This window comes from Hyla sarda, chromosome 2 (genome assembly GCF_029499605.1).
Source record: "Hyla sarda isolate aHylSar1 chromosome 2, aHylSar1.hap1, whole genome shotgun sequence".
Lineage (NCBI taxonomy): Eukaryota > Metazoa > Chordata > Amphibia > Anura > Hylidae > Hyla > Hyla sarda.
In genome coordinates, this window is record NC_079190.1 from 147,911,471 (window position 1) to 147,939,114 (window position 27,644).

Below are 27,644 nucleotides of genomic sequence, written 5' to 3' on the forward strand. Positions count from 1 at the left end.
TTCTACATTAGCGGACCAATTTTCTCTCCGTTTCTGAGTCTTAGGACATAAATCGGGGATTATCGAAGTGTACATAGTGCACAGGTCTGGTTCACTTTATTGGATTTTCTCAGCAAAGTGTAGGATTCTGGGGATTTATGTGAAATAGCTTATATACGGTCTCAATGGAATACTGCCCTTTCTTAAGGAGCACTGCCCATTAATAGGCTACCAGCAGGTCACTGTTCTCCAAATAGACAGAAGTTGCTATGAATCCTTCGCTCTAATAGATTGGATAGGGGGATTTAATTCATAATAGATGTTCATAATTAGGGCCCATGAACACTACAGATATTCAGCTCGTAATTCATTTTACTCTGAATTAGATTTACTTGCAGCAGAATCCTGTGTCAAGTAAATGCCGATTCCTGTAGGGCAGTGTTTCCCAACCAGGATGCCTCCAGCTGTTGCAAAACTACAACTCCCAGCATGCCCGGACAGCCAAAGGCTGTCCGGGCATGCTGGGAGTTGTAGCTTTGCAACAGCTGTAGGCACCCTGGTTGGGAAGCACTGCTATAGAGAATTCCTCACTGATTTCTCCCTTAGGGTGCGTTTACACTGCGGACTCTCCACTCGCTGAATTCCACGAGGAGAGATTCCTGCTTGGCGGCCGCCGCCGGTTTAGTTCGGCGCAAGGGCCAAGGGGGCACTGAGCAGTCACCATTGACTGCTATGCGGTGCTCGCGGAATCCGCGCAAAGAATGAACATGTTCTTTCTTTGCGCGGAACAATTTCAGAATTGTCCGCTGCTGAAATTCCGCAGTGTGACAACAAGAAAGGAAGGCAGCTTCTCCTAATCCAAGTGCCCGGCAGTCTCCACAAGTAATGTGCAAGAAAAATGGCAGGAGCCAGTGCTAGAAGTCTTCAGCTTTATTCCAGGTAAAAACAAGGAACAGGACACTTACACATACCGGCACACAGGGAAGACAGTGACGCGTTTCAGGTCACGTGACCCTCTGTGACGTCGTTTCAGTCTGACGAAGGGTCACGTGACCTGAAACGCGTCACTGTCTTCCCGGTATGTGTAACTAATCCTGCTCCTTGTTCAATTGTTGTCCGTCGCCCTTGGTTTATGAGGGCAGAGTTTCTATAGTATGCATAGACCCTAAGGATGCTTTCACAAAAAATAGAAATACTTCATATTTATCTACAGCAGAAAATCCACAGCATTTCCACAGGTAGAATTGTATAGGCAAATTTACACCAAATTGTGTAATGAAGTGACATGTCGCCTCTTTTCCACAGATTAAGGGCTGAAGCTCCCATTGAAGTCAATAAAAGCTTGATAGCTTGACGCTTCCCTACGCCAGTGCATATCATGACTTTCCAATTGATGTCAGTGATGATAATCTGCACTAAATCTGCAGTGTTTCCACAACATTAATTGACATGCTGTGTGTGACCTTAGGATACGTTCACACATGCAGATTGGATTATACTGTGGATTTTCTGTTGTAGATTTTGTCATTGATTTACCAGCACAAAATCGGTAGCACAATATGCTCCCTGCTGCACCTGGCGTTCGTTTAGAGCATCGGGTGCAGTGCCGGAGACTCGTGACGTCACCCCTCAATGCAAGTGTATGGGAGGGGGCGTGACGGCCTCGCATCGCCAGTCATCTGGCATGGAGCGAAGTTTGCTCCGTGCACCGGATGTCTGGGGTGCCGCAGCAGAGATCGCGTGGGTCCCCAGTGACGGGACCCCAGCGATCAGACATCTTATCCCCTATCCTTGGGATAGGGGATAAGATGTCTAGGGACGGCGTACCCCTTTAAGAGTATTAGCTTATGGGCAGGTTTACAGCAAGCTTGCTGAAAAAAATCGAAAATCCTCAGCAAATTACATTGACTTCATTGGGATCTGCTGCGGAAATTCTGCTACGGGAAAATCCACCACAGAAAACCCACAGTGGTGCAGACTCGCTGTAAACCTGTCCATGTGAACGTACCCCAAGGGCCAATTCACACTACGTAATCTCCACCCTGCCAATATTCCGGGTGGAAACTCCACCTGCAGCTGAACAAGCTTACGCTAGGACCGCTCAAAAATATGCAGTCTCTGTAGACCGCAGTGCATTTCCAAGTGCATTCCATCAAAAGAAGGAACGTGTTCATTCTTATGGTGGCGTCTGTGTTCCGGAATTTTGTTATTCCATAGTGCGAATGGTACAGCATAAACTGAGTGGAGTTCTGCTTGGAAAATGGTGCAACATAATCGGAGCGGAGTTCTGCTTGGAAAATACCTGGTGAGAACGGACCCTATGGGTTAAGGTCACACGTACCATATTCTGTTGCTTATTTTCCTTCTCATTGAAGTCAATGGGTAGCAAAATACGCTGCTGATTTTGCTGCTCATTGACTTCAATGGGAAGGAAAATACACAGCAGCAAATACACAGCAAAATACGGCATGTGTGATCCTACCCTAAGGGTACATTTACACGTGTGTATTTTTGCTGCAAATATTTCTGCCCACTGACTTCAATGGGTAGCAAAATCTGCTACAACAAATCTGCAGCAGAAAATACGCATGTGTAAACGCACCCTAAGGGTAGGGTCCCACGTAGCGTATATGCTGCATATTTTCCTGCCCTTTTGAAGTCAACGGGTATCAAAATCAACTTCAGAAAATCTGCAGCAAAATACAGTACGTGTGACTCTACCCCTAGGGACCCTACCCCAACACGAGCGAATTCTGCCGCAGATTTTAGTTCAGATTTTGCTACAGATTTTCAGCTGCTTATTTTCTACAGCTTTTTCTCTACTGCTTTTTTTTCACTCGTAAATCGATGATAAAATCAGCAGCTGAAAATAGGCAGCAGAAAATAAAAAAACAGCAGATTAGCTGCGGAAAATCCGCACAAAAATCCGCTCGTGTGAACGAGCTCTAAGGGTATATTTACTCAAACCAGATTTGATGCAGATTTGAAGTCGTAAAATCCGCAGTTCTTATGTATCTTTGACTGGCATGTCAATAAAGTTATTGCCTTGTAAAATTTGCAACCCACAGCAAATCCGGTGTGTGTGAATACACCCCAAGTGTGAACAAATTCCACCAAGGGAAATAATCTCGTTCTGTGATGTTTAGTCTTATGTTATGTCTCTTTGAAATTGTCTCCCACAACTCCGTGTGGCAGAACTGATCCTTCACTCCCAGCGTCTGCAGCTATTTTGATGTAAGAAAGGGCCCGGAATCTTCTTTTCCTCAAGCTGTGTTCAGGACGCCTATGTACGGTATTAAACATATAACAGAGAAGAGTGGTCTGATTGTTTTGTAGAAGCCCTGAAGTGAGACTGGGATGAAAGGAAGACTGTAGAATATAGCTGGGGAGCGAAGCACTTACTTATGTAAGACATGTCGAGATCCAGGCAGCAGATGCATTAATACATCATTGACAATGGGGATGTGGATGGAGGGAAGGGACTCGCTGTCCTAGAGACGACGTCTGACAGGCTGACAACTCTTCTATGGAAATGACTTGCATGAAAGAATGTTTTTGCGACTAGGAAGAAGCAAACGTTGATCCTGTTAATATCAGAACATCCCCGTCTTCACCGGAAAGAAGCAGACTTGAAGGGTTTACAGTCATATAAGCTAGCTAGCCGAAGAGCGACGGAGGAAATGCATCAAGGGATTAGAGATACGTTGGGGAGATAACTGCTTAAGCCAAAAATCTTCAACTGTTTGTGCCAAAAAGACTCAGTTACTTGCACCATATTTAAGACATTTTTGGATGTCGCTCGACAAGGGAACATGACTTCTGTAAAAGGGGCGTGGCCTAATTGTGCCAAAAAATGCGGCACATTTTGGCAGCTATTCTTGGTGTTAAACAAAGTTAACCAATAGATGGTTCAAAATTAGACTAGATAGCCAGAAGTTTTATTAATGTCACTGTTAAGTTTAGTCGTCTGTTTCCCAACAAGTGTGCTTCCAGCTGTTGCAAAACTATAACTCCCAGCATGCCCGGACAACCTTTGGCATGCTGGGAATTGTAGTTTTGCAACAGCTAGGAACGCACTGTTTGGAAAACCGATTTTTGTTTCCTACTATTTAATCCTTAATTCCTAGGGCTGCAGTCACTGACTCCATCAGCCCATGCTAGGATCTTGGGTACATTGCCGTCCCCATAGACATCATTGTGTCCCAGGCGGATTCTGGCGTAAGAATGACCTCATTCTTTTCACAGCAAAATTTCTGCAGTAAATCTGCCACAAATATTCCGCAGTGTGCACTGTGCAGCAGAATCCCATTGACAGTAATGGCATGTGTAATTTTTGAGCGGAATTATTCTTGGAAATTCCATAGTGTGAACCTAGCCTAAATCTGTAGGTTTTGAATAGATTGGCCACTGTGGAAATGCAGATTTTTTTTTTCCACTGCAGAAACTCTGCAGCATTTCCACAGCATGTGTCCATACCCTAAGGCGATGTTCGATGTTCACACGTCGGAATTTCTAATCAAAACTTTTAGGCAGAGTTCCGTAAAATACGTGCAATGTGATTACGCTGTCCCATTCACACAGCGGACTTTCCGCTGCGAAAATTCCTCATTCCGGATTCTGCAAAATCATAAGACATATCTTATCACAGCGCGTCCCAAACCCCTACAGCTGCTGTCTCGATCCTTCTTCGCTCCTGCTGTTTTGCTCCTTCTTCAGGGGACCCCTGAAGAAGGAGTGAAACAGCAGATGTAGGGGTTTGGGACGCGCTGTGATACACACAATGGGTGAGTGTACATAAGACTTCACAACATGTGATCTGGTAGCTACATCATGTAGATAGGTGATAACTTTATAAAAGGTCCATAGGGAGTGTGCAATTACAGGTACTATTCCGAAGGACACATGCTGTGTACAATTTAGGTTATTTGTTTGATATGTACCACCCATTATTCAGTTTCCTGCTGGTTTATACATTGGTGTACTTTTGCCTGATGTACCTCATATTTTTTAAATTGAATAATGTTTAATAAAGATTTGTAATTTTACAATATTTGGAGTTTGTAGCTCTATTTCTTCTTTGGTTAAAAATGGTTGCCCATAGAGCCCTCCATGGTACAGGAGGTTTATGGAATGGTCTAGACCGGCTATAGATGCAATGAGGTTGTATATGCATAATAATGGTCTAATGGGACCTTTGGTAACATGTCTTATAATTTTGCAGAATTCTACTCATAGCAAATAATCAGATCGCGTCTTTCATTTTTCAGAGGCCTTTTAAAAAATGAAAGAAGCGAGCTGATTGGTTACTATGGGCAACTTATGGCCACTGACTATGATGGACAGAATCTATGGCACTATCCTCTTGCCGCGTCATCTAGCACCATACATCTGAGTTCAGGATTGGTGTCTTGCCCATGATGCCTATAGCGGTCAGCAGTGGCAGTTGTTATCTACGCCTCTGTGGGTCACCCCTAAATTAGGGGTCCTTGTTCTCTTTGTGACGGGGTCACTAGTTCTTGAGACATGCCCTGTACATTTCAGGCATGTTATAGGCATGCCGCCTATGTCACATATCATCTAATATGTCATAAAGTTGTGTTAATGTGATATATGCCCACCATACTTTAAAGAGTTTTGGCGCAATATCTGCTTGTTATAATATTGGGGATAATTTGTGTACACTTGTTATCTTTGTATGTTAGTATTACTAACATCTTTAATTGTGACCCTACGTCTACAACTCTACTATCTATACTAACGGACCCCCTTTTTATGACTCGGTGATCACTGTATTCTGCTATTACTCCAGGACCAACTGGACAGTATTATGGTACATTTTTGACAGTCAGACTATTTATTTGGGCTAGGTGACAAAATGATCTATGGTGACTTATTGACATATCTTTTGACGGTGACCATTCACACTTTCCATCATGTTTGTACTTCATTATTATATGTGTTTTAAATTCTCTAGGCCCCTTTATCTGTATTGTATCTACTATGCTTATTTTTGTATTTCTCCTCCATCCCTGATGAACCCGATGTCAACATTTGGGAGAAACACGTTGGAACAAGGAGCATGAGAATTGTTGTACAATAGGATGTCACCACTGTATTGATCCATAGTGTGGTTCCCTTACCTCCCCCTCCCTTCCCACACTTAGTGTTAGTTAGGGAATAGCATAATATTCCAGATAGTATTAGCTGGTGTTAGTCTACTCACCTGTATCCCTATCCCTTTATCTCTATTGCGTCTGTATATCATTACATACTTTCATATGTGTATCACTTATTGGGCCATTACATGTATGTTGCATTATTATTTTTGTATTAAGTCTTAACAAAATTCTAGTAAAAGTAATATTTTATGTTATATATCTGTGCACTATGGGATGAATTATTTAGTCTTATTCATATGGGCAACTCAGCAACTTTTCCTCTGGACAGGTTTTGACAAATCTTCCCCTATATGTTTATGGTGATCTTTTAACCTCTTAAGGACGCAGGGCGTACCTGTACGCCATGATCCCACATCATACCGGTTCGGTCACGGCGGCTTATGATAGCCCGTACACTGGGCTAATAGTGTGCGGCACAGATCGTTGTGCCGCAACTTTGATCGCCGCGTCTAAAACGAAAGTAAAAGCTTCCCGGCAGCTCAGTCGAGCTGATCGGGACTATTGTGATAAAATTGCGGTGTCCCGATCAGCTATGAAGCGAGCGGAGGTCCCCTTACCTTGCTCTGTCGCGTCCGATTGGTGTTTGATTTCTCCAAGCCTGAGCCACAGGCTTGAGTAATCAACCCCCCATAATGCTGATCCATGCAAAGCTATGGCTTTGCAGGGATCAGTGTAAAAGGATGGGAGCTATAACGCTGAAAAAAAAAAAGTGGAAAAAAAGTTTATAAAGGTCATTTAACCCCTTCCCTAATAAAAGTTTGAATCACCCCCCTTTTCCCATAAAAAAAAATGTGTAAATAAAAATAAACATATGTGGTATTGCCACGTGCGGAAATGTCCGAACTATAAAAATATATTGTTAATTAAACCGCACGGTCAATGGCGTACGTGCAAAAAGATTCCAAAGTCCTAAATAGCGTATTTTTGGTCACTTTTTATATCATGAAAAAATGAATAAAAAGCGATCAAAAAGTCTGATCAATACAAAAATGGTACCGATAAAAACTTCAGAACACAGCGCAAAAAATGAGCCCTCATACCGACCCGTACGCGGAAAAATAAAAAGTTATAGGGGTCAGAAGACGAGAATTTTTAACGTGTAAATTTTCCTGCATGTAGTTATGATTTTTTCCAAAATTACGACAAAATCAAACCTACATAAATTGGGTATCATTGTAACCGTATGGACCTAACGAATAAAGATAAGGTGTCATTTTTACCGAAAAATGCACTGCGTAGAAACGGAAGCCCCGAAATAAAAAAATTTCTTCAATTTTGTCGCACAATTAATTTTTTTTTCCGTTTCGCCGGTAAATAGACTAATGTCACTGCAAAGTAGAATTGGTGGCGCAAAAAATAATCCCTCATATGGAATTTTATGTGCAAAATTGAAAGCGTTATGATTTTTAGAAAGTGATGAGAAAAAAATGGAAAAACGCTGAGTCCTTACGGGGTTAAATCCTACTGCTTCATTGTTAGAGTAGCCATGGACTCTGCTGATATGTATCATCTGACATGATCAGATACTTATTACTATTCATCTATTTCTAGTGGCGTTCATTTTCAACTGGATCGGATTCTGTCTATCCTTCTGTATAACCAACACAATTGCCGGACGCTATGGCGCAATCTGCGGCTTTGGATTATCACTCATCAAGTGGATTTTAATTGTGAGGGTAAGTGATTCTCCGTGGGTAGTAAAAATAAAAAAAAAATATGCTATGAAATGAACCTTTTATTACGGAGGAAGCCTTTTCTAGGACCCTGAATGACCCAGCTCCATCGCACTGCAAAGGATGGCAGTAATTTAAAGAACAGGGTTTTGCAGAGCTGTAGCAACGCATCCTTTGACCACTGTGTGGCACTGTTGTTCCAGTTATTAGTCTAGTCTTTTTTTCTTTCTTTCTTTTCCGTTCTCGAAACATCTGTACTTAAGCACAAAAGCGCCAGGGGGTTTACCTAGGGATGCAGCTCGAATGCATTCTCCAAACAGAATTTAACACTATAATATGGTTTGCATTTTTCATTTTGAAACCTATTGATCTGCTGAATTTTTGCTGGTGACATACAATGCACAGATGTAATTGCTAGTGTATTATTGTTGATTACATGGAAGCGGGCAATTCACTGTCGCGGTCGTTTTCATTCTATGCGGTGACTCATTGCACAGTGTCTCAGTGCAGTCTTTGGATGTTAGGCACTTATACAATTTGTGGGGTACTACGATGCTTGCGAGAGAAACAATAATGCTAAAAATTAATGATTTATATTGAAAGAAAAAATGATTTATGAAGGTGTCAGGTATAAGACCTTAGCTATCTAAAATAATCAGTTACTGTACGGCGAAAACATGTCTAATGGTAAGTAGGTTTATCTGCAAGAAACTTTCACAATATATACAGGAAAACACTACAAAGCTGTTGATGGTACTATTTGCATCCAGGGCAGTGTTAAACAAACAGCGTGCCTCCAGCTGTTGCAAAACTACAACTCCCAGCATGCCCGGACAGCCGTAGGCTGTCCGGGCATGCTGGGAGTTGTAGTTTTGCAACAGCTGGAGGCACCCTGGTTGGGAAACACTGATCTATGGAGTGAGTTTATATGTTGCAGGGGTGCCACACGCTGGAACGGCTTCTATAAAACCTTATATTTCTTAGCAAAATGTAAAAATAGTGAAGTATTTTGTTTACCGTTTCCATTTGAGATCAGTGGGGAGACAACATTCAAAAACTTCAAATGAAAAAAGGGATTCTGGACAAATTGCCACTTGATCACTATTGGGAAACGCTAGGTTATCATCCAGCTTTTCTCAGAGCATTAAATGGTCAGCACTCTTCCAGCGAATGTTGCAAAATCAGTGGTACAAAAATAATATATCTTATTAGAGAAAATCCCTCTTTCTCCTCTTATCAGGGTTTTCTCCTCCATACACATTGGGATCAGCTTATAGTGATCAGGATATGGTGCCCATAACAATATGTGGAAGGGGGCAGGAGATTAGCAAAAATGTTTACATATTCTGTAGGATCTTGTAGTAAGTGTTATATCTCACCCCTTTTGCTGGGTTCACAGCTTACTCTGTTTAGTACAGCTCTATATTGTCCTCCCTGCTGATGCTGCTTAGGGTTTGCTATAAAGGTATAATGGAGCAGGATCCCTTCTGTATCTGCAGTATATGAGAGAGATCATTGCAGCTAGTCTGCGCCAACTAGTTTAGGGACAACTGAAAGTTTGAACTGAATCTCATCAGGGGAAAATATTTAATAACCATTAAAACTATAGAGCAGTGAAAGTATGACTCTTTTCACACTTGTTATATACTGTATTATGTAAAACTTTTAATACATTTTTTATAAATTTTTGGGGGGAATAAAATGTTATAAAAAAAAAAAGCAGCTATTTTGGACTTTTTTTACGTTCACGACATTCACCATACGGTATCAACATTTTATTTTAATAGTTTGGATATTTACGCACGCCGCAATACCAAATATGTATATAAAATTTTTTTTTTTTTACACTTTTTGGGGGTGAGATAGGGAAATTGAGACAATTTACGTTTTTATTGGGGGAGGGAGTTTAAAAAAAAAAAATTTCCTTTTTTTTTTTTTTTACACTTTAGTAGTCCCCATAGGGGACTATTTATAGCAATCATTCGATTGCTAATACTGATCAGTGCTATGCATAGGACATAGCACTGATCAGTATTACCGGTCATCTTCTGCTCTGGTCTGCTCGATCTCAGACCAGAGCAGAAGACCCGTGGAAGGCAGCGGAGGCAGGTGAGGGGACCTCCTGCTGCCGTTCTGGATGAGCGGGCGACCCGATCATCCTTTTTAGTGCCAGAGATGCTGCAGATGCCATGATCTGTATTGATCACGGCATCTGAGGAGTTAATGGCGGACATCCGCGTGATCGCGGATGTCCGCCATTACCAGCGGGTCCCTGGCTGCTATCAGCAGCCGGGACCTGCTGCGCATGATCCGGGCATCGCTCCGATGCTCGCGGTTATGCATAGGACGTAAATGTACGTCCTGGTGCGTTAAGTACCACCTCACCAGGACGTACATTTACGTCCAGCGTCGTTAAGGGGTTAATAATAGTCATACTCATTCCAAATTGGAATCAGTTGGCCCCACTAGTCAGCAATGACAATTTTCCATGTCTGTCATTCCCTACCTTGAGATCTTGCCAATGCGACCCTATTCCAGACTCCAGGGGGCTTGGAGGATGCGCAGCTGATATATAACTGACTGGCAGGGAACTAAGTGAACTGGTGTTCTCATCCCCGAGCATTACCATCTCTGTGAAGCGATCCGTTGCACACTGTAGGATAACTGTCAGCACTTGTTTTCCAACAAGCCTAAAAATGATCCTGTCTGTTTAGGGAGAATAATTGTCAGATATGTCCACTGTGGTATCAGTCTGACTGCCGGATATATCTGCTGTAGCTAGACAGGGACATGATCTGGCTGAGGGATAGAGAAGAATGGATTGGTGTGATAAGACAAGCCGGCACAATTCACAACCTGTCATGAAGTTTTGCTATAGCGAAGCAGATATAATCTACAAAATAATTCCCACTGTCATATATTCTGTAAATAAAAAATAGTGTGGGGGACAGGGGGGGGGGGGGGACAAAGGCGATCAAATCATAGAAACACACAGATTAAAGGTTCTTTAATAGGGACAACCCCTTACTTCTGAGACCCTAGAGCAGTTTTTCCCAACCAGCGTGCCTCCAGCTGTTGCAAAACTACAATTCCCAGCATGCCCGGACAGCCGTTGGCTGTCCGGGCATGCTGGGAGTTGTAGTTTTGCAACAGCTGGAGGCACCCTGGTTGGGAAAAAAAATGCCCTAGAGATTGGCTGCTAGCTGGACATATTCCTAAAAATCTTGTTTCCATAAATCTGTAATATTAATATTACGGACAGTGAAATAGAGGGTTAATTGCGTAATGCATGGAACTGCTCATAAAGAAGGGCCCTGAAAGAGCGATTTCTTCCGCCATGATCTCCGTAGGTATTTGAGAATAGCTGCAATCTATTGTATAATCCATGGGATGACACCACATGAAAAATGTAAAAAGTAACTAGTCTGCAGCAATAATCCCAATGTGTAGAGAAGATGACCTATTATCGGCCTGATTTCTGTCAGGAGCCGTGTTGTCATTGAGCTGAAATAACCGAATACATCAATAATCCTTACAGGATGTAGATATTGATGCGTTTGGTTGTTTTTTTAAATGTAGCAGGGACATGCTAAAAGTTTTGATTGTTCGGGGTCTTGCCTCTAGATATAGCCGGGGGAAGGATGCAGTTATGCACTTCACGCCCTGTGATGAGAGGAGCTTCATCAGAAGTCTGTGGGACTCCTCTGGTGTAGTGAGATGGAGATTGTAGGGAGCTGGGCAGTCAACTGCGTTAACCATGTGCTTCTTCTGAGTGTTTTAGAGATTGTGGGGGTGTGAACACTCAGACCCCAACTAGTGCTGGGCGGTATACCGGTTCATACCGAATACCGAAATTCTTGTCCTGCACGATATGAATTCTTCCCATACCGGTTGGGCCCTTCCCCCTCAGGAATGAATTATCAACCCACCGCTGCGCTGTCCCCACATCGGGGAACTAATCATGTGTGACCCGCGAGCGCTGTTCTGCTAAACCCCCCCAATTATCAGCCCAGCGCTGCGCTGTCCCCATTGGGGAACCAATCACATGTAACCTGCAAGCGCTGCCTTCCTCGTCCTCCTGTTTGTTGCGGGCCGCCGGTGTGAGGTGGAATTTTGAGACTCATGCAAAGGTGCGACTGCTCCTCCCCTCAGCTCTCCGAAGTTTTCCGAGTCGCAAAATTCCACCTCACACTGGCGCTGGAACTCTATACTGTATGCTGTATATATGTACCCTTTACGCACTATACTGTACGCTATGCCTGGGCTGCAAAAGATAAACAAAATACACTTTAACTCACCTTCCCCCGTTGGAGAGCAGTCAGCCTATCAGCGGCCGCAGTGATGTTCCGCCTCGGCCGGTGATAGGTTGGGGACACTGTCATGTAAGAAGCCGGCTCAACCTATCACCGTTCGAGGCGGAACATCCCTGCGGCCGCTGATAGGCTGACGGCTCTCCAACGTTCCTTCCCCAGGAAGCGGGTGAGGCCGGTACCGGACCAACGGGAGGGGAGTTAAAGTTTATTTTGTCTATATTTTGCAGCCCAGGCACAGGGATACAGCGTACAGTATAGAGTGTTAGCGCCGGCAGCCCACAACAAACTGAAGGACGAAGAGGGCAGTGCTTGCGGGTGACATTGGTGGGGTAATTAATTGGTGTGGGGGGGGGGGGGCGGGGAAGCAGAACAGTGCTCATGGGTCACATGATTGGGGGGGAGGGGGGGGGAGAGAAATACAGTTATATATCGTGGAACTGCCACAAGTTACAAAAATACCCTGATACATAATTTTGGTCACACCGCCCAGCTCTAACCCCAACCAATTAAAGCCTTTGATATGTCCCTGCAGGCTACACATTTCTCTAGGGCAGCACTGTGCCTGACAGAAATTCTCTGATGTTGAATAAGCATCTCATCTGATTATCTAATAGGACAGGAAGGGCCGAAGAGATTGATTTATAGTTTTGTAAAAAAGTCCCTTAAAAACTACATTTTTGGTTATCTGGGGCTTAGTACCCTTGTGGGCTGTTCTGGACCCCTAAGCTCAGAATGAGCAGAGACCTAAATGAATAAATGATGAGTTGTACTGAAACTTTGATAAGAAAGCTATATGTCAATTGGCCAGCTCCTCCTGCTCCATAACATGATGCTCGTAGACTTGACTGCAATGTTATAATAGGACAGGTTCCCTTTAAACTACAAACACTTGGTTCCTAAATTCAATTTAGAACTATACAATAAAATAAGAGTTCTTGGTCTGGAGGAGAAAATGTGCACCATTAATATCAGCGAAGCTCCAATTATTTCAAAGGGTTATCTCTTTTAAGTCCACGATAATGCACCTTGGGCGTAAAGACCCTCGGGCAGAGTATAGACTATGGGGAGAATGTATCAAAAACTGTGCAAAGGAAAAGTTGCCCGGTTGCCCATAGCAACCAATCAGATAATTTCTTGTCATATATTTGACAAGGCCTGTGCAAAATGAAAGAAGCGATTTGATTGGTTGCTATGGGCAACTGTTACAGTTCCTATCTCAGTATCTGGGAGAGGGATTTAGGAGTAATTATCTCAGAAGACTTAAAGGTAGGAAGACAATGTAATAGAGCAGCAGGAACTCTTGCAGAATGCTTGGATGTATAGGGAGAGGTATAAGCAGTAGAAAGAGAGAAGTGCTCATGCCGCTGTACAGAACATTGGTGAGGCCTCACTTGGAGTATTGTTCGCAGTACTGGAGACCATGAGGGAGATTTATCAAATTCTGTCCAGAGGAAATGTTGCTGAGTTGCCCATAGCAACCAATCCGATCGCTTCTTTCATTGTTCTGAGGCCTTTGCAAAAATGAAAGAAGCGGCCTGATTGGTTGCTATGGGCAACTCAGCAGCTTTTCCTCTGGACAGGTTTTGATTAATCTCCCCCCCCCATATCTCCAGAAGGATATAGATACTCTAGAGAGAGGTGAGAGAAGAGCTACTAAACTAGTACATGGATGGCAGGATAAAACTTACCAGGAAAGATTAAAGTTAGGAAGACAATGTAATAGAGCAGCAGGAAACACTAGCAGAATGCTTGGATGTATAGGGAGAGGTATAAGCAGTAGAAAGAGAGAAGTTCTCATGCCGCTGTACAGAACACTGGTGAGGCCTCACTTGGAGTATTGTGCGCAGTACTGGAGGCCGTATCTCCAGAAGGATATAGATACTCTAGAGAGAGTTCAGAGAAGAGCTACTAAACTAGTACATGGATTGCAGGATAAAACTTACCAGGAAAGGTTAAAGGACCTTAACATGCATAGCTTGGAAGAAAGAAGAGACAGAGGGAATATGATAGAGACTTTTATACATTAAGGGAATCAGCATGATGAGGGTATGTTCACACTCCGGATTTGAACGAAATCTCCGCTTGCAGAATTCCGTGAGCAGAGATTCCATTCTGGCGGCCGCCGCTGAAATACTTCAGCGGTGGTAGGACCGCGCGGCACTGTGCCATCACCATTGCCGGCTATGCAGTGTTCGCGGACTTCCGCGCAAAGAATGAACATGTTCTTTTTTTTTTTTACGCGGAACAATTTCAGAGGCGGAATTGTCCGCCGCTGAAATTCCGCTGTGTGAACGGGTCTCACGGAGACCCATTCACACTAATGTTTATGTTCTCAGAGCGCAATTCCGTTTGCGGAATTTCGCTCACGCAATTCCGTGGGAATTACGTAGTGTGAACATACCCTAAAGGAGGAGAGCATATTTAAAAGAAGAAAAACTACCACAAGAGGACATAGTTTTCAATTTGAGGGGAAAAGGTTTATGCAGTAATATCAGGAAGTATTACTTTACTGAGAGAGTAGTGGATGCATGGAATAGTCTTCCTGCAGAGATGGTTGCTGCAAATACAGTGAACGAGTTTAAACATGCATAGGATAAGCATAAGGCTATCCTTCATATAAGATAGGGCCAGGGACTATTCATAGGATTCAGATTATTGGGCAGACTGGATGGGCCAAATGGTTCTTATCTGCAGACACATTCTATCTATCTATGTTCCATTTGTACCCTGAGACCACTCCTAGACTGATTTTCAACCACAAGTAACTGATCACAAGCTAGCGGACTATGCAGTATGAACACTTCAAAGTGAAAATAAACATAAAAAGACTCAAACCACTGTAGATGTATTCTCAGGTAATACAATTTTTATAAACCTTTGAATAATAAACCCTAACAGGGACAGATGCTGCTAAGAGAATGAGTCTACATCTATAGTAATAAAAAACACATACAGTCGACATTCTACGCTACATTATATCTATGCTGCTGTGATATTTTCCATTACGTAACCTGAAACGAACAGTATGGCACCAAGGACACTTACACCGTCAATATACCATTGTTTAAGCTCCTGCCACATTAATAAAACTCCTATCAAATCTTATCAGCCCAGGCAGATTATACAATCTGTTGTGCCGCGCACCGTGTACGTTTCATTTAAGTGCGAATTTGTACACAGGCATCCAAAAAAAAACGTATCTGATCTGGTCTTAGGAGAAGCAGTTTAAGCAAGTTGTGTAAGAAGATGAATACTAAGAACGTGCGATGGTTAGTTTTATCAGTGAAGCGTGCAGCCCCGCCACAGAATCAATCAAAGTGTGCCTATTCATATTCCCTTATCATACGGAGGACAAAACTATCCAGCGTGGTCGGGAACAGGGCCGGAACGCTGCTTCAAGGTTCATTTAGCCATGTTCTGCTCTCTGCTGGGAGCCCGCTACGGGAGCGTCTCGTAGAAAATATCAAAAAGCCTCTAATGAGACGGAGGCTTCTGAGGTTGGGATCTTTTGACAGCAGTTGGCAATGGGGGTTTCTGGAAGTCAAAAGTTTCTCCTTTTTAAAGGGGCGCCTTGAACGTCTTGTTTTAATAAGATGAAAGTGGTTCAGCTTCGAGCGTAATGTTGAACCTGGCAGGTTGTTCGACATGTGTTTGGGGTATATGCTGAACGTGAGACTTAAAGGGGTACTCCACTGGAAAACATTTTCTTTTAAATCAACTGGTGCCAGAAAGTTAAACAGATTTGTAAATTACTTCTATTAAAAAATCATAATCCTTCCATTACTTATAAGCTGCTGTATACTAAAAAAGGAAGTTCTTTTGTTTTTGATTTCCTTTCTGTCTGACCACAGTGCTCTCTGCTGACACCTCTGTCCATGTCAGGAACTGTACAGAGCAAGAAAAGTTTTGCTATGGGGAATTGCTTGTACTCGACAGTTCCTCACATGGACAGAGGTGTCAGCAGAGAGCACTGTGGTCAGACAGAAAGGAAATTTAAAAAGAAAAGAACTTCCTGTAACGCATATAGCAACTGATAAGTAATGGAAAGATTAAGATTTTAAAATAGAAGTAATTTACAAATATGTTTAACTTTCTGGCACCAGTTGATTTAAAAAAAAAAATAAAAAATTTTCAGCGGAGTACCCCTTTAAGTGTAGTACTTCCCTACCGGGGCGCCTCGAGCTGTTGCAAAACGACAACTCCCAGCATGCCCGGACAGCAAACGGCTGTCCGGGCATGCTGGGAGTTGTAATTTTGCAACAGCTGGAGACACCCCAGTTGTAAAACGCTGCTTTAGCCGGATCAGCTTGATTAGCTAGGACCTGGCATAACCTGTAGGAAGATGTCAAATTGCTGCTTCAAATAAGGCTGGGTTTACATCACGTTTTTGCAATACAGTTCCCTTATCAGGTTTTTGATTAAAAAAAAACTGATTCCTCAAAACCTCACTAAACTGTATCAAAATGTGTGTACACATTTAAATCCATATACGGTTTGAAAAATGATGTCTGGTTGCATCCGTTTTTTTAATAAAAAAAAGTATACATTTTTAACTTTTCACTCCTTTATAAGTTTCATTTGTTTGATTGAAAGTCCAAGAATAAAAAAACTGAGCAAAGTAAAAAAAAAAACGGATGGTGAAAACCAGATGGAACCGTACGTACGGTTCTGTACAGTTCCCATTGACTCCCATGTTTAAAAAAAAAAAAAGTATACGTCTTAATACGGTTTTTCACCCAGACCAAAAACCATGGTAGGCTACAGTTTTGGGTACGGGGAAAAAAAAAACGACAAAACCTTACAGGATGCAAAAAGGACATACCTGATGCATCTTTTGGCATATGGTTTTCAGTGGAGAGTCAATGCATACGGTTTTCAATACGGTTTTCAATACCGTTCTGTACGGTTTTCAAATTGAAAACGTATACGGGAACTGTATTGCAAAAACGTGGTGTGAACCCAGCCTTAGGATGCATTCACACCACGATTTTGCCATACTGTTTTGCATCATTTTATTTCACAGAACGTATGCCCTAAAAACTGACAAAACTGTATGCAGACGTTTGCTCTGACATAAAACTGCATATGGTTTAAAACCGTATGCGGTTTGAATTTAGAGGTCCGGTTGCATCAGTTTTTGTATTGGAAAAACTCATACTTTTTTGGTTGACACTTTAGTGCAATAAAGTTTCAATTGTAGGAAAGTAGGGGTGATTTGCCATGTACAAGAAAAAAACATATCCCAAAAACTGTATGGCATTGCAGACATATCCGTTTTTCATTGACTTCAATGTTAAAAAAAAAAAAAAAATGTAGACCGTTAATATACGGTTTATAGACAGGACACAAAACCGTAGTACACTGCAGTTTTGTGTACGGTAAAAAAAAAACACACACACAAACCTACCAAAAAATACACAACCGGATGCATATTGTTGCATACGTTCTTGCATGGGAGGTCTATGTATATGGTTTTCCTAGGGTTGTATACGGTTTTCCTATACAAAACAGTATACGGGAACTTTGTAGCAAAATGGTGATGTGAATGCATCCTTAGCAGGTTACGAGTGACGCACATCAGCTGTCAGTTTAGCTGGCGAGTGTGTGTGTTTTTAAAATAAAAATGAAAGCTCCTCGTCTGCCCCGCAGGTAACAGCACTCAAATCCAGAGCCTGTTTAATGCAGCCTGTATTAGTGAATAACAATCGGAGGCATCTGTATTCAGCGCCCTTAGGGAACCTGACTTCATCACCCTCATTGTGCAGCTGCAGCTTGTTGTGCCAAATCTAGAATATTTCTTCTACAAAAAACACCCTCTAGCTGCCGCCCCACTCTATCATTGGAATTATTGATCCTGCACTTTATAATTCTGTTTTGAGAACTATAATCTTTATAACGTATATATCTTTTTTTTTTTTTTTTTTCAGTTCTCTGACTACTTTACTGGCTATTTCAATGGACAGTATTGGCTGTGGTGGATATTTCTTGTACTCGGTAAGTTCTCCATTTTGACTTGGGTTTAGCTAAAGACAGAGGAGTTGTGGCAGTGAGGGAGCGTACAGTTTGGAGGATATTCAGCTTCACAATGATACAGGCATGTATTAAAGGGGTATTCCAGTGAAAAAAAAATGTTTTCACATCAATTTGCTCCAGAAAGTTAAACAGGTTTGTAAATTACTTCTATTCATTAAAAAATGACTTCTATTATTTAAAAAATCTTAATCCTTCCAGTACTTATCAGCAGCTGAAGTTGAGTTTTTCTTCTTCTGTCTGACCACAGTGCTCTCCCCTGTCTGTCTCGGAAACTGTTCAGAGTAGGAGGAAATCCCCATAGCAAACCTCTCCTGCTCTGGACAGTTCCTGACACAGAAAGAGGTGCCAGCAGAGAGAACTGTTGTCAGACAGAAAAGAATAGCTCAACTTCAGCTGCTGATAAGTATTGGAAGGATAAAGATTTTTTTATAGAAGTAATTTACAAATCTGTTTTAACTTTCTGTAGCCAATTGATATGGAAAAAAAAAGTTTTTCACGGGAATACATCTTTAATACATATGGATTAATCTTGAAAGTATCCTATATAGTAGTGGTCTCCAAATGCTGGAGTTGTAGTTTTGCAACAGCTGGAGGCAAATTTCCTCCTATATGACCCCCAAATTTGCAATAGTAAATCTTTAGCTTTGATACAGATTAGCCACTTTAGGCTAAGTTCACCTATATGAGCGGTATCCAAACTATGGTCCTCCAGATGTTGCAAAACTACAACTCCCAGCATGCTGTAAATCATTTACATTTCTTTTTCTTTTGTTGGAGTAATGCTATACCAGTGTTGATTTTTTTCTTTGTGAGGCTAGAGATCTCAGGAGTCCTGTCCAGTAGGTGGTCTTACTCAATGATTGACAACTATCTCTGCACATGGGAGACTGTCAATTATTTCATTGTATTTTATGAGTAACAGTGCACGCTGTTCCTTTGGTATGGGTGATTCCTAAAAAGGGGTATTCTAAATTTTTTATATGTTGCTGGGGTGTGATACAAAAAAAAGATACTCTCCTAGCCTAGTCCCCTGCAGCTCTCATTCTAGAGTCTTCTGGTCCTCCACTTGCCACTTCTGTGATGACTCTTCTCAGCAGCACCTGCCCATTAGTCTGTAGATACTGTAGATAGTATATAGGGTAAAAAGGCCTGCACTAAGGGTACATTCACGAGTACAGGATCTGCTGCATATTTGCTGCAGCTGATCTCGCTACCCATTAACTTTAATGAGTAGCAAAATCAGCTGCAGAAAATATGCACCAAAAATATGCAACAGATCCTGTACGTAGGTTCACATTGATGGATCCGCAGCATATTTTATGCTGCAGATCGGCCGGCGATGGACCCTACATTGTGCCTTCCAATGTGCCTGCTCGTAGCAGTAATCTGCTGCTACAAGACATGCTGCCATGTGCAGTATACTCGCACACATCGCGCCTGCTCTTGGCCTGACTCAGAGAGCTGGGGGAGCGGCTGCAATGTATGCGAGTACACTGCACATGCCTGCTTGTATCGGTGGATTGCGGCTATGAATAGGCACAACTGGAGGCATGTGGTCCAATGTCAGCTGATCCACAGCATAAAATACGCCGCAAATCCGTCCGTGTGAATATACCCTAAAGATACGTTCCCACGTGCATATTTTTCCTGCAGGTTTTGCTGCCTATTGATTTCAATGGATAATTAAAGACGTGAAAAATTTTTTAGGTGCTCACGCAGATCCCAGTATAAGTATCATCCAGCCTCTAAATTAGATCAAGAAATAAAGGACCTCGTGTCCGGGATGGGCAAGAAGAAAAATATTTTAAAACGTAGCGTTTATTTATATCCAATAAAATGTTCAACAATACTATCATATGGTCAATAGAAAATAACCTAGGCAACTCTGGACTCCGCAGGGCCCAACCAGCCCAGGGCTGCCACCCACTTGGGGTTCTGTATAGTTCAAACTACAACAAGCAGGACTATCATATATTGCCAACGCGTTTCTGCCAGTTTGTACTCACTGGCGTCCTCAGAGCATCAAACAAATATAAATAACAATTGACCAATAGTTAAAACCGCACAATAATTAATTCAATTTAAGGTTCAACCTTGTCAGCCAACAGTTGTGGCGTATTTATATTTACTGTGACATTAAAGACATTCAATTAGCCCAGAGATTCTGCAAGGAAAACTGCTCTCCCTAATTAATGCATGTAGAGGGAGAAAGCATGCCAGGTTCCTGCAAAAGAAAAAAGGGGGGGAATCTACCCCTGTTTATGATCTCTGGTCCAGTCTTCTCCCTGTAAAGAAGATAGTCCATATTTACTATTGGATCCTGTGAAGAAAGCACTAGAGCTGTACATAGACCGGTCTAGTCATACTCACGGTTTAGAAGTGTCACCGCAAGCATACGACGCTATCCTGCTGTCAGCAGGATGCCTGTGTCGGCATCTCTCACCTCGTACAGTGAGTTGGCATCTGACATCACGTCCGCCCGCTCTGCTTTTATACAGCGCAAAGTGCCGCGCCTCCCATGACGCAATCTGAGAGGCGCGGTCCGGCTCCACCTCTCCGCGCTGTCAAAACAAACAGCACGCGGGCAGTGTATCGGACGTCAATAGACTATTACGGCCGTAGGGCAGCTCAGACAAAGTACTAACGCTGGCAAATAGTTATGAAGCATTCTATAAGTAAGTATAATTTAGTAGTCAGCAATTATTGGTATGGAAGAAGGTAGATCACAGATGAGTGATGGGTCCCATAAATAATTATATGTATATACTCTATATACAATAGCGGGGCCCTAGGGAACCTATAGTAGCCCTGATTTGCCCTACACTAGAGGCCCTAAGCCTAGGCGGGGTGGCCGCCCTAAAAAGGGCGGTCCAGCACGGGAACCTCCTATTAGATTCTAGAAAACCCTAACTAGGAGAGTGAGTAACTCCTCTTCAGCCCATCTACGGCTATCCCTAGCTACCTATCACACTCCCCGGGTCATTGCCACCTCAGAGAAAGCTTGCAAAGTGTAACTGCTCATTTAATCCATGTGGAGATATGGAATCTAGCCTGTAGATCCAACGACACTCCTTTTGTTGGAGCAATCTGTCTAGATTACCCCCCTCTCTGAAGGGATGATCTTCTTGATTCCTACAAAATATATAGCCTTTGGGTCACCATTATGTACCAGATTCATATGGAGGGCTACAGGGGTCTCCCTCCGGTTCCTAATGTGGGCGAATAGTCTTGCCCACATATGTTAGTGGGCAGGTGCATGTAGCAACATACACAACTCCAGGGGTCGAGCAATTTATAAATTGATTAATAGTTAGAGAATAAGATGGTATCTTATTAGTCTTTTTGATAAATTGACATGCCCGGCAGTGGCCACACTGATGACATCCATTAGGGGGCATTGATCTTACCAGCCAGGTTTGTCTGGTGGAATCATTGGTACTCAAGTGACTCTGGACTAGAAGATCCTTAGAGACACGATGGATCTCTTAAAACGGATAGAGGGAATCACAGTGACTGAAGGAACTATACTAGCAAGTATAGATGTGGAAGCCCTTTACTCGTCTATTCGTCATTCAGTAGGGCTACAGGCCGTGGAATACTTTTTGAACACTAGGGGCTCCCAATACCATGACCATAATTCCTTTGTCCTAAAACTGTTGAAATTTGTGCTGACAAGGAATTACTTTTTGTTCCAAGGTCGCTTTTACCACCAGCTCAGGGGGACCGCGGTGGGGAACCCCTGTGCCCCCAGTTACGCGAACCTCACCTTGGGCTGGCGGGAGGCGACCACCTTGTTCAGCGATGAGAGGGAACATTTCAGTGACCCAGCCATGATTTGGCTGCAGTTCATTAATGATATGTTTGTTTTATGGAATGGTACTGTGGATGAGTTCGGCCAGTTAGTAAGAGAGATTAACAAGAATAATTTGGGTCTGTTTTTCACCTACGAAACCCAGTCCAGGGAACTGGCCTTTCTTGACATTAAAATATTTATAGATGGTGATCTTTCTCTACAAAGCACTATATACCGCAAACCAACGTCTACGAACAGCCTCCTGAGGTGGGAGAGCTGCCACCTGGCCCCCCTAAAAAGGGGGATCCCGAAGGGGCAGTTTCTCCGCCTCAGGAAGAACTGTTCGAGACAAGCGGATTTTCAGTCTGAGGCTAAGGAGATGACAAAACGCTACCATGAGAGGGGCTATCCTCAATATATCCTAAAGAAAGCACTTACTGAAGCAACTACCAGGACACGTGGCGATCTTTTGACACCAAAACCTAGGAATACAACAGGACTCCAACCAGCTAGAATTATTGGGATGTTTGATAAATTAGCTACTCCCATTAGAAACATGATTTCGTACCATTGGGATATCCTAAAAATGGACCCGGACTTAAGTGATATAGTAGGGGAGAGACCTGAGATTACATATAGACGTGGGAAAAATCTAGGAGATCTTCTAGTCCAGAGTCACTTGAGTACCAAGGATTCTAGCAGACAGACCTGGCTGGGAAGATCAATGCCCCCTAATGGATGTCATCAGTGTGGCCACTGCCGGGCATGTCAATTTATCAAAAAGACTAATAAGATACCATCTTCTTTTCTAACTATTAATCAATTTATAAATTGCTCGACCCCTGGAGTTGTGTATGTTGCTACATGCACCTGCTCACTAACATATGTGGGCAAGACTATTCGCCCACTGAAAAAGAGAGTCCTAGAGCATATGGGGAACATTAGGAACCGGAGGGAGACCCCTGTAGCCCTCCATATGAATCTGGTACATAATGGTGGCCCGAAGGCTATATATTTTGTAGGAATCGAGAAGATCATCCCTTCAGAGAGGTGGGGTAATCTAGACAGATTGCTCCAACAAAAGGAGTGTCGTTGGATCTACAGGCTAGATTCCATATCTCCACATGGATTAAATGAGCAATTACACTTTGCAAGCTTTCTCTGAGGTGGCAGTGACCCGAGGAGTGTGATAGGTAGCTAGGGACAGGCGTAGATGGGCTGTAGAGGAGTTACTCACTCCCCTAGTTAGGGTTTTCTAGAATCTAATAGGAGGTTCCCGTGTGGGTCCGCCCTTTTTTGGGCGGCCACCCCGTCTAGGCTTAGGGCCTCTAGTGTAGGGCAAATCAGGGCTACTATAGGTTCCCTAGGGCCCCGCTATTGCCCTCCATCATCCATTTAGGGCCCCCCTTACCAATTGCCACCTCATTGAGTCCCATAGATTGTTGCCATTTGTCACACCAGCTCTTGGAGTCCTGGTGCCTGTATTTTTCAATATGCCGTTTGTCCTGTTAAATATCATGTAGTACATTTTTTGGTACTGATCAATACATATTTTACAATTATCATAAGTGTAAACATGTAACACATCCCTATAGAGTATATACATATAATTATTTATGGAACCCATCACTCATCTGTGATCTACCTTCTTCCATACCAATAATTGCTGACTACTTAGTACTTTGTTAGTACTGTCTGAGCTGCCCGGTCATACGGCCATAATAGTCTATTGACGTCCGTTACACTGTCCGCGTGCTGTTTGTTTTGACAGCGCGGAGGTGTGGAGCCGGACCGCGCCTCTCAGATTGCGTCATGGGAGGCGCGGCACTCCGTGCTGTATAAAAGCAGAGCGGGCGGACGTGATGTCAAACTCCAACTCACTGTACGAGGTGAGAGATGCCGACACAGGCGGGATAGCGTCGTATGCTTGCTGTGACACTTCTAAACCGTGAGTATGACTAGACCGGTCTATGTACAGCTCTAGTGCTTTCTTCACAGGATCCAATAGTAAATATGGACTATCTTCTTTACAGGGAGAAGACTGGACCAGAGATCATAAACAGGGATAGATTCCCCCCCTTTTTTCTTTTGCAGGAACCTGGCATGCTTTCTCCCTCTACAGGCATTAACTATGGAGAGCAGTTTTCCTTGCAGAATCTCTGGGCTAATTGAATGTCTTAAATGTCACAGTAAATATGATTACGCCACAACTGTTGGCTGACAATGTTGAACCTTAAATTGAATTAATTATTGTGCGGTATTTGTTTGATGCCCTGAGGACGCCAGTGAGTACAAACTGGCAGAAACGCGTTGGCAATATATGATAGTCCTCCTTGTTGTGGTTTGAACTATACAGAACCCCAAGTGGGTGGCAGCCCTGGGATGGTTGGGCCCTGTGGAGCCCAGAGTTGCCTAGGTTATTTTCTATTGACCATATGATAGTATTGTTGAACATTTTATTGGATATAAATAAACGCTATGTTTTAAAATATTTTTCTTCTTGCCCATCCCGGACACGAGGTCCTTTCTTTTTTGTTAATGATTTCAATGGTTAGAAAAATCTGCTGCAGCAGAAAATACGCACATGTGAACGAACCCTAAACGTAGAATCAGATTGTATGGATTAAGCTGCAGATTTTAAAAATAGTGCATAGAGTGATGCTCATATGCTCCGGATTTTACCTTCTCCATTGATTTTATTTGGGAAAATTCAAGGTAAATCTGCTGAGAATCTGTGGGTTGAAAAGTCTGCACTTCAATTCTATTTCTGTGTCTCCTTGGCCGGTACTGTTATCCTGTGAGGCTTTTCTGTTTGAGATTTTGCAGCATATCCTTCTGGTGTGCACATATTTATAGTGTCACAAATCCATATGTAAATTATTAAGTTAGTCAGGCATCTTGCACGCAATGGCCCCAATAGTCCTATCCCTTTCACCTGGTTGGGTGATTATGGTAGCGGATCCACTCCCGCCGTGTTCTGATGTTTAGAGACCAGGAATGACCTTATCTCAACCAAAATCCCTGAGTTACTTTACTACCTGGAAATGTATCTTTTTATGCCAACTTATACAGAATTATTTTCTTGAAAAACTACATACAGAATATCTGCTTATTTCCTCCTGCTCTATACTGCCTGCAGTTTTCAACTTTGTAGGCTGACTCTGGCTTTATAGCTGTAGGTTTGCATACCCTCTGTATAACATTGATTTGTTACTACGCATATATATACTATAGATATGACATCAGCGATCTGAGGAGCTGGTCACCTGGGAAAGTGATGCACGTAGCATCTCCTCTGCTCCCCCCCACATGCCCAATAAAGAAGATAATATAATGCCAACGGTTCCCATGACAACTCATTCACGTGAAAGCTTATGGCGCTGAATATTTCAGTTTTCTATTAAATCAGTAGAACCTGGCCGTCACTTCTGACAGGCAGCTTCCAGCAGTGTATGATGCACAGGGGTGATCAATGCAGAGTGTCTGGGAGAAGATTACATCCTGTGGGGGAAGAATCAATGACTTTCAGCAGGGAACTGGGTTACTAACTAAAAATAACCATCTGAAAATAAAAAAAATGATCACAACTTTCTTCTATATTTCCTACTTCATAGGAGGCTGCTACAAGTGTCTAGGCAATCTACACAGTGCAGGACCAGCCTCTATATACACCTTGTCTGTGATCCAGGACTAGCCTCTATATACACCTTGTCTGTGATCCAGGACTAGCCTCTATATACACCTTGTCTGTGATCCAGGACTAGCCTCTATATACACCTTGTCTGTGCCTCTATATACACCTTGTCTGTAATCCAGGACTAGCCTCTATATACACCTTGTCTGTGATCCAGGACTAGCCTCTATATACACCTTGTCTGTGCCTCTATATACACCTTGTCTGTGATCCAGGACTAGCCTCTATATACACCTTGTCTGTAATCCAGGACTAGCCTCTATATATACACCTTGTCTGTGATCCAGGACTAGCCTCTATAAACACCTTGTCTGTAATCCAGGACTAGCCTCTATAAACACCTTGTCTGTGATCCAGGACTAGCCTCTATATACACCTTGTCTGTAATCCAGGACTAGCCTCTATATACACCTTGTCTGTAGTCCAGGACTAGCCTCTATATACACCTTGTCTGTGATCCAGGACTAGCCTCTATATACCCCTTGTCTGTATTCCAGGACTAGCCTCTATATACCCCTTGTCTGTAATCCAGGACTAGCCTCTATAAACACCTTGTCTGTAATCCAGGACTAGCCTCTATAAACACCTTGTCTGTGATCCAGGACTAGCCTCTATATACACCTTGTCTGTAATCCAGGACTAGCCTCTATATACACCTTGTCTGTAGTCCAGGACTAGCCTCTATATACACCTTGTCTGTGATCCAGGACTAGCCTCTATATACCCCTTGTCTGTATTCCAGGACTAGCCTCTATATACCCCTTGTCTGTAATCCAGGACTAGCCTCTATATACCCCTTGTCTGTAATCCAGGACTAGCCTCTATATACACCGTGTCTGTAATGCAGGACTAGCCTCTATATACCCCTTGTCTGTAATCCAGGACTAGCCTCTATATACCCCTTGTCTGTAATCCAGGACTAGCCTCTATATACCCCTTGTCTGTAATCCAGGACTAGCCTCTATATACACCGTGTCTGTAATGCAGGACTAGCCTCTATATATACACCTTGGGGGACATGTATCAAAGATTTTACCCCTGTTTTGTGTGTATTATTTTTTGTGCAAGCCCTTTTTTTTTTTGCGCATTTTTTTGCGCATTTTTTTTGCCCATGTTTTGGTAGAGCATGTCCTCCAGATGTGGTGATATGGGGTACCTTGGAGTCACATCGATAGTACACATGGATTTATTAACTGCGTACTTTTCCTTTACACCAAAAATGTTGCCGCAAGAGCTGTTTTTTTTTGCGCAAATATAAGCCATCTTGGACTTAACCTCCCTGGCGGTATGATTCTGTCTGGAAATGTGTACCAAAAGCGGTACAATTTTTTTTAACTGAATTTCACATCCCCCTCCGCCCATTTCACATCTCCCCCGTCACATTCCCCTCTCCCTTGTCACATCCCCCGTCACATTCTCCCCCCTCCTTGTCACATTCTCCCCCCTCCTTGTCACATTCTTCCCCCCTTGTCACATTCTCCCCCTTCATGTTACATTCCCCTCCCCCTGTCACATCCCCCCTTCATGTCACATTCCCCTCCCCCCCTGTCACATCCCCCCTTCATGTCACATTCCCCTCCCCCTGTCACATCCCCCCTTCATGTCACATTCCCCTCCCCCCAGTCACATTCCCCCCCAGTCACATTCCCCCCCCAGTCACATTCCCCCCCCAGTCACATTCCCCCCCCCCAGTCACATTCCCCCCCCCCCCTGTCACATTTCCCCCCCCCTCCTTCATGTCACATTCCCCCCCCCCATGTCACATCCCCCCCTCCTGTCACATTCCCCCCTTTGTCACACCCCCCCCCCCCCTTGTCACCTTGTCTTGTCCTGCAGCAAATACACTGGGTTTGCCGGGCAGATTTCAAACCTAGTGTATTTGCTGCAGAACAAGCCCTTTCCCCTTCAGCCAATCACAGGCTTTACACCACTGCGGCCTGTGATTGGCTGAAAAGTGAAAGGTCCTAGAAGATGAATAGT

At 43.1% G+C, this 27,644-nt stretch overlaps 1 protein-coding gene across 6 annotated transcripts in view; it reads left to right on the forward strand.

The window, feature by feature from the left end:
* NDFIP2 (Nedd4 family interacting protein 2) overlaps positions 1–27,644 on the forward strand; it is a 155,461-nt gene that overhangs the window by 97,750 nt on the left and 30,067 nt on the right. For all 6 annotated transcript variants that reach the window (XM_056555574.1, XM_056555578.1, XM_056555576.1 and 3 more), the window contains 2 exons: positions 7,710–7,834; positions 18,072–18,138. In XM_056555574.1, the coding sequence (XP_056411549.1) occupies positions 7,710–7,834; positions 18,072–18,138 (192 nt within the window). The remainder of the gene's footprint in view (positions 1–7,709; positions 7,835–18,071; positions 18,139–27,644) is intronic.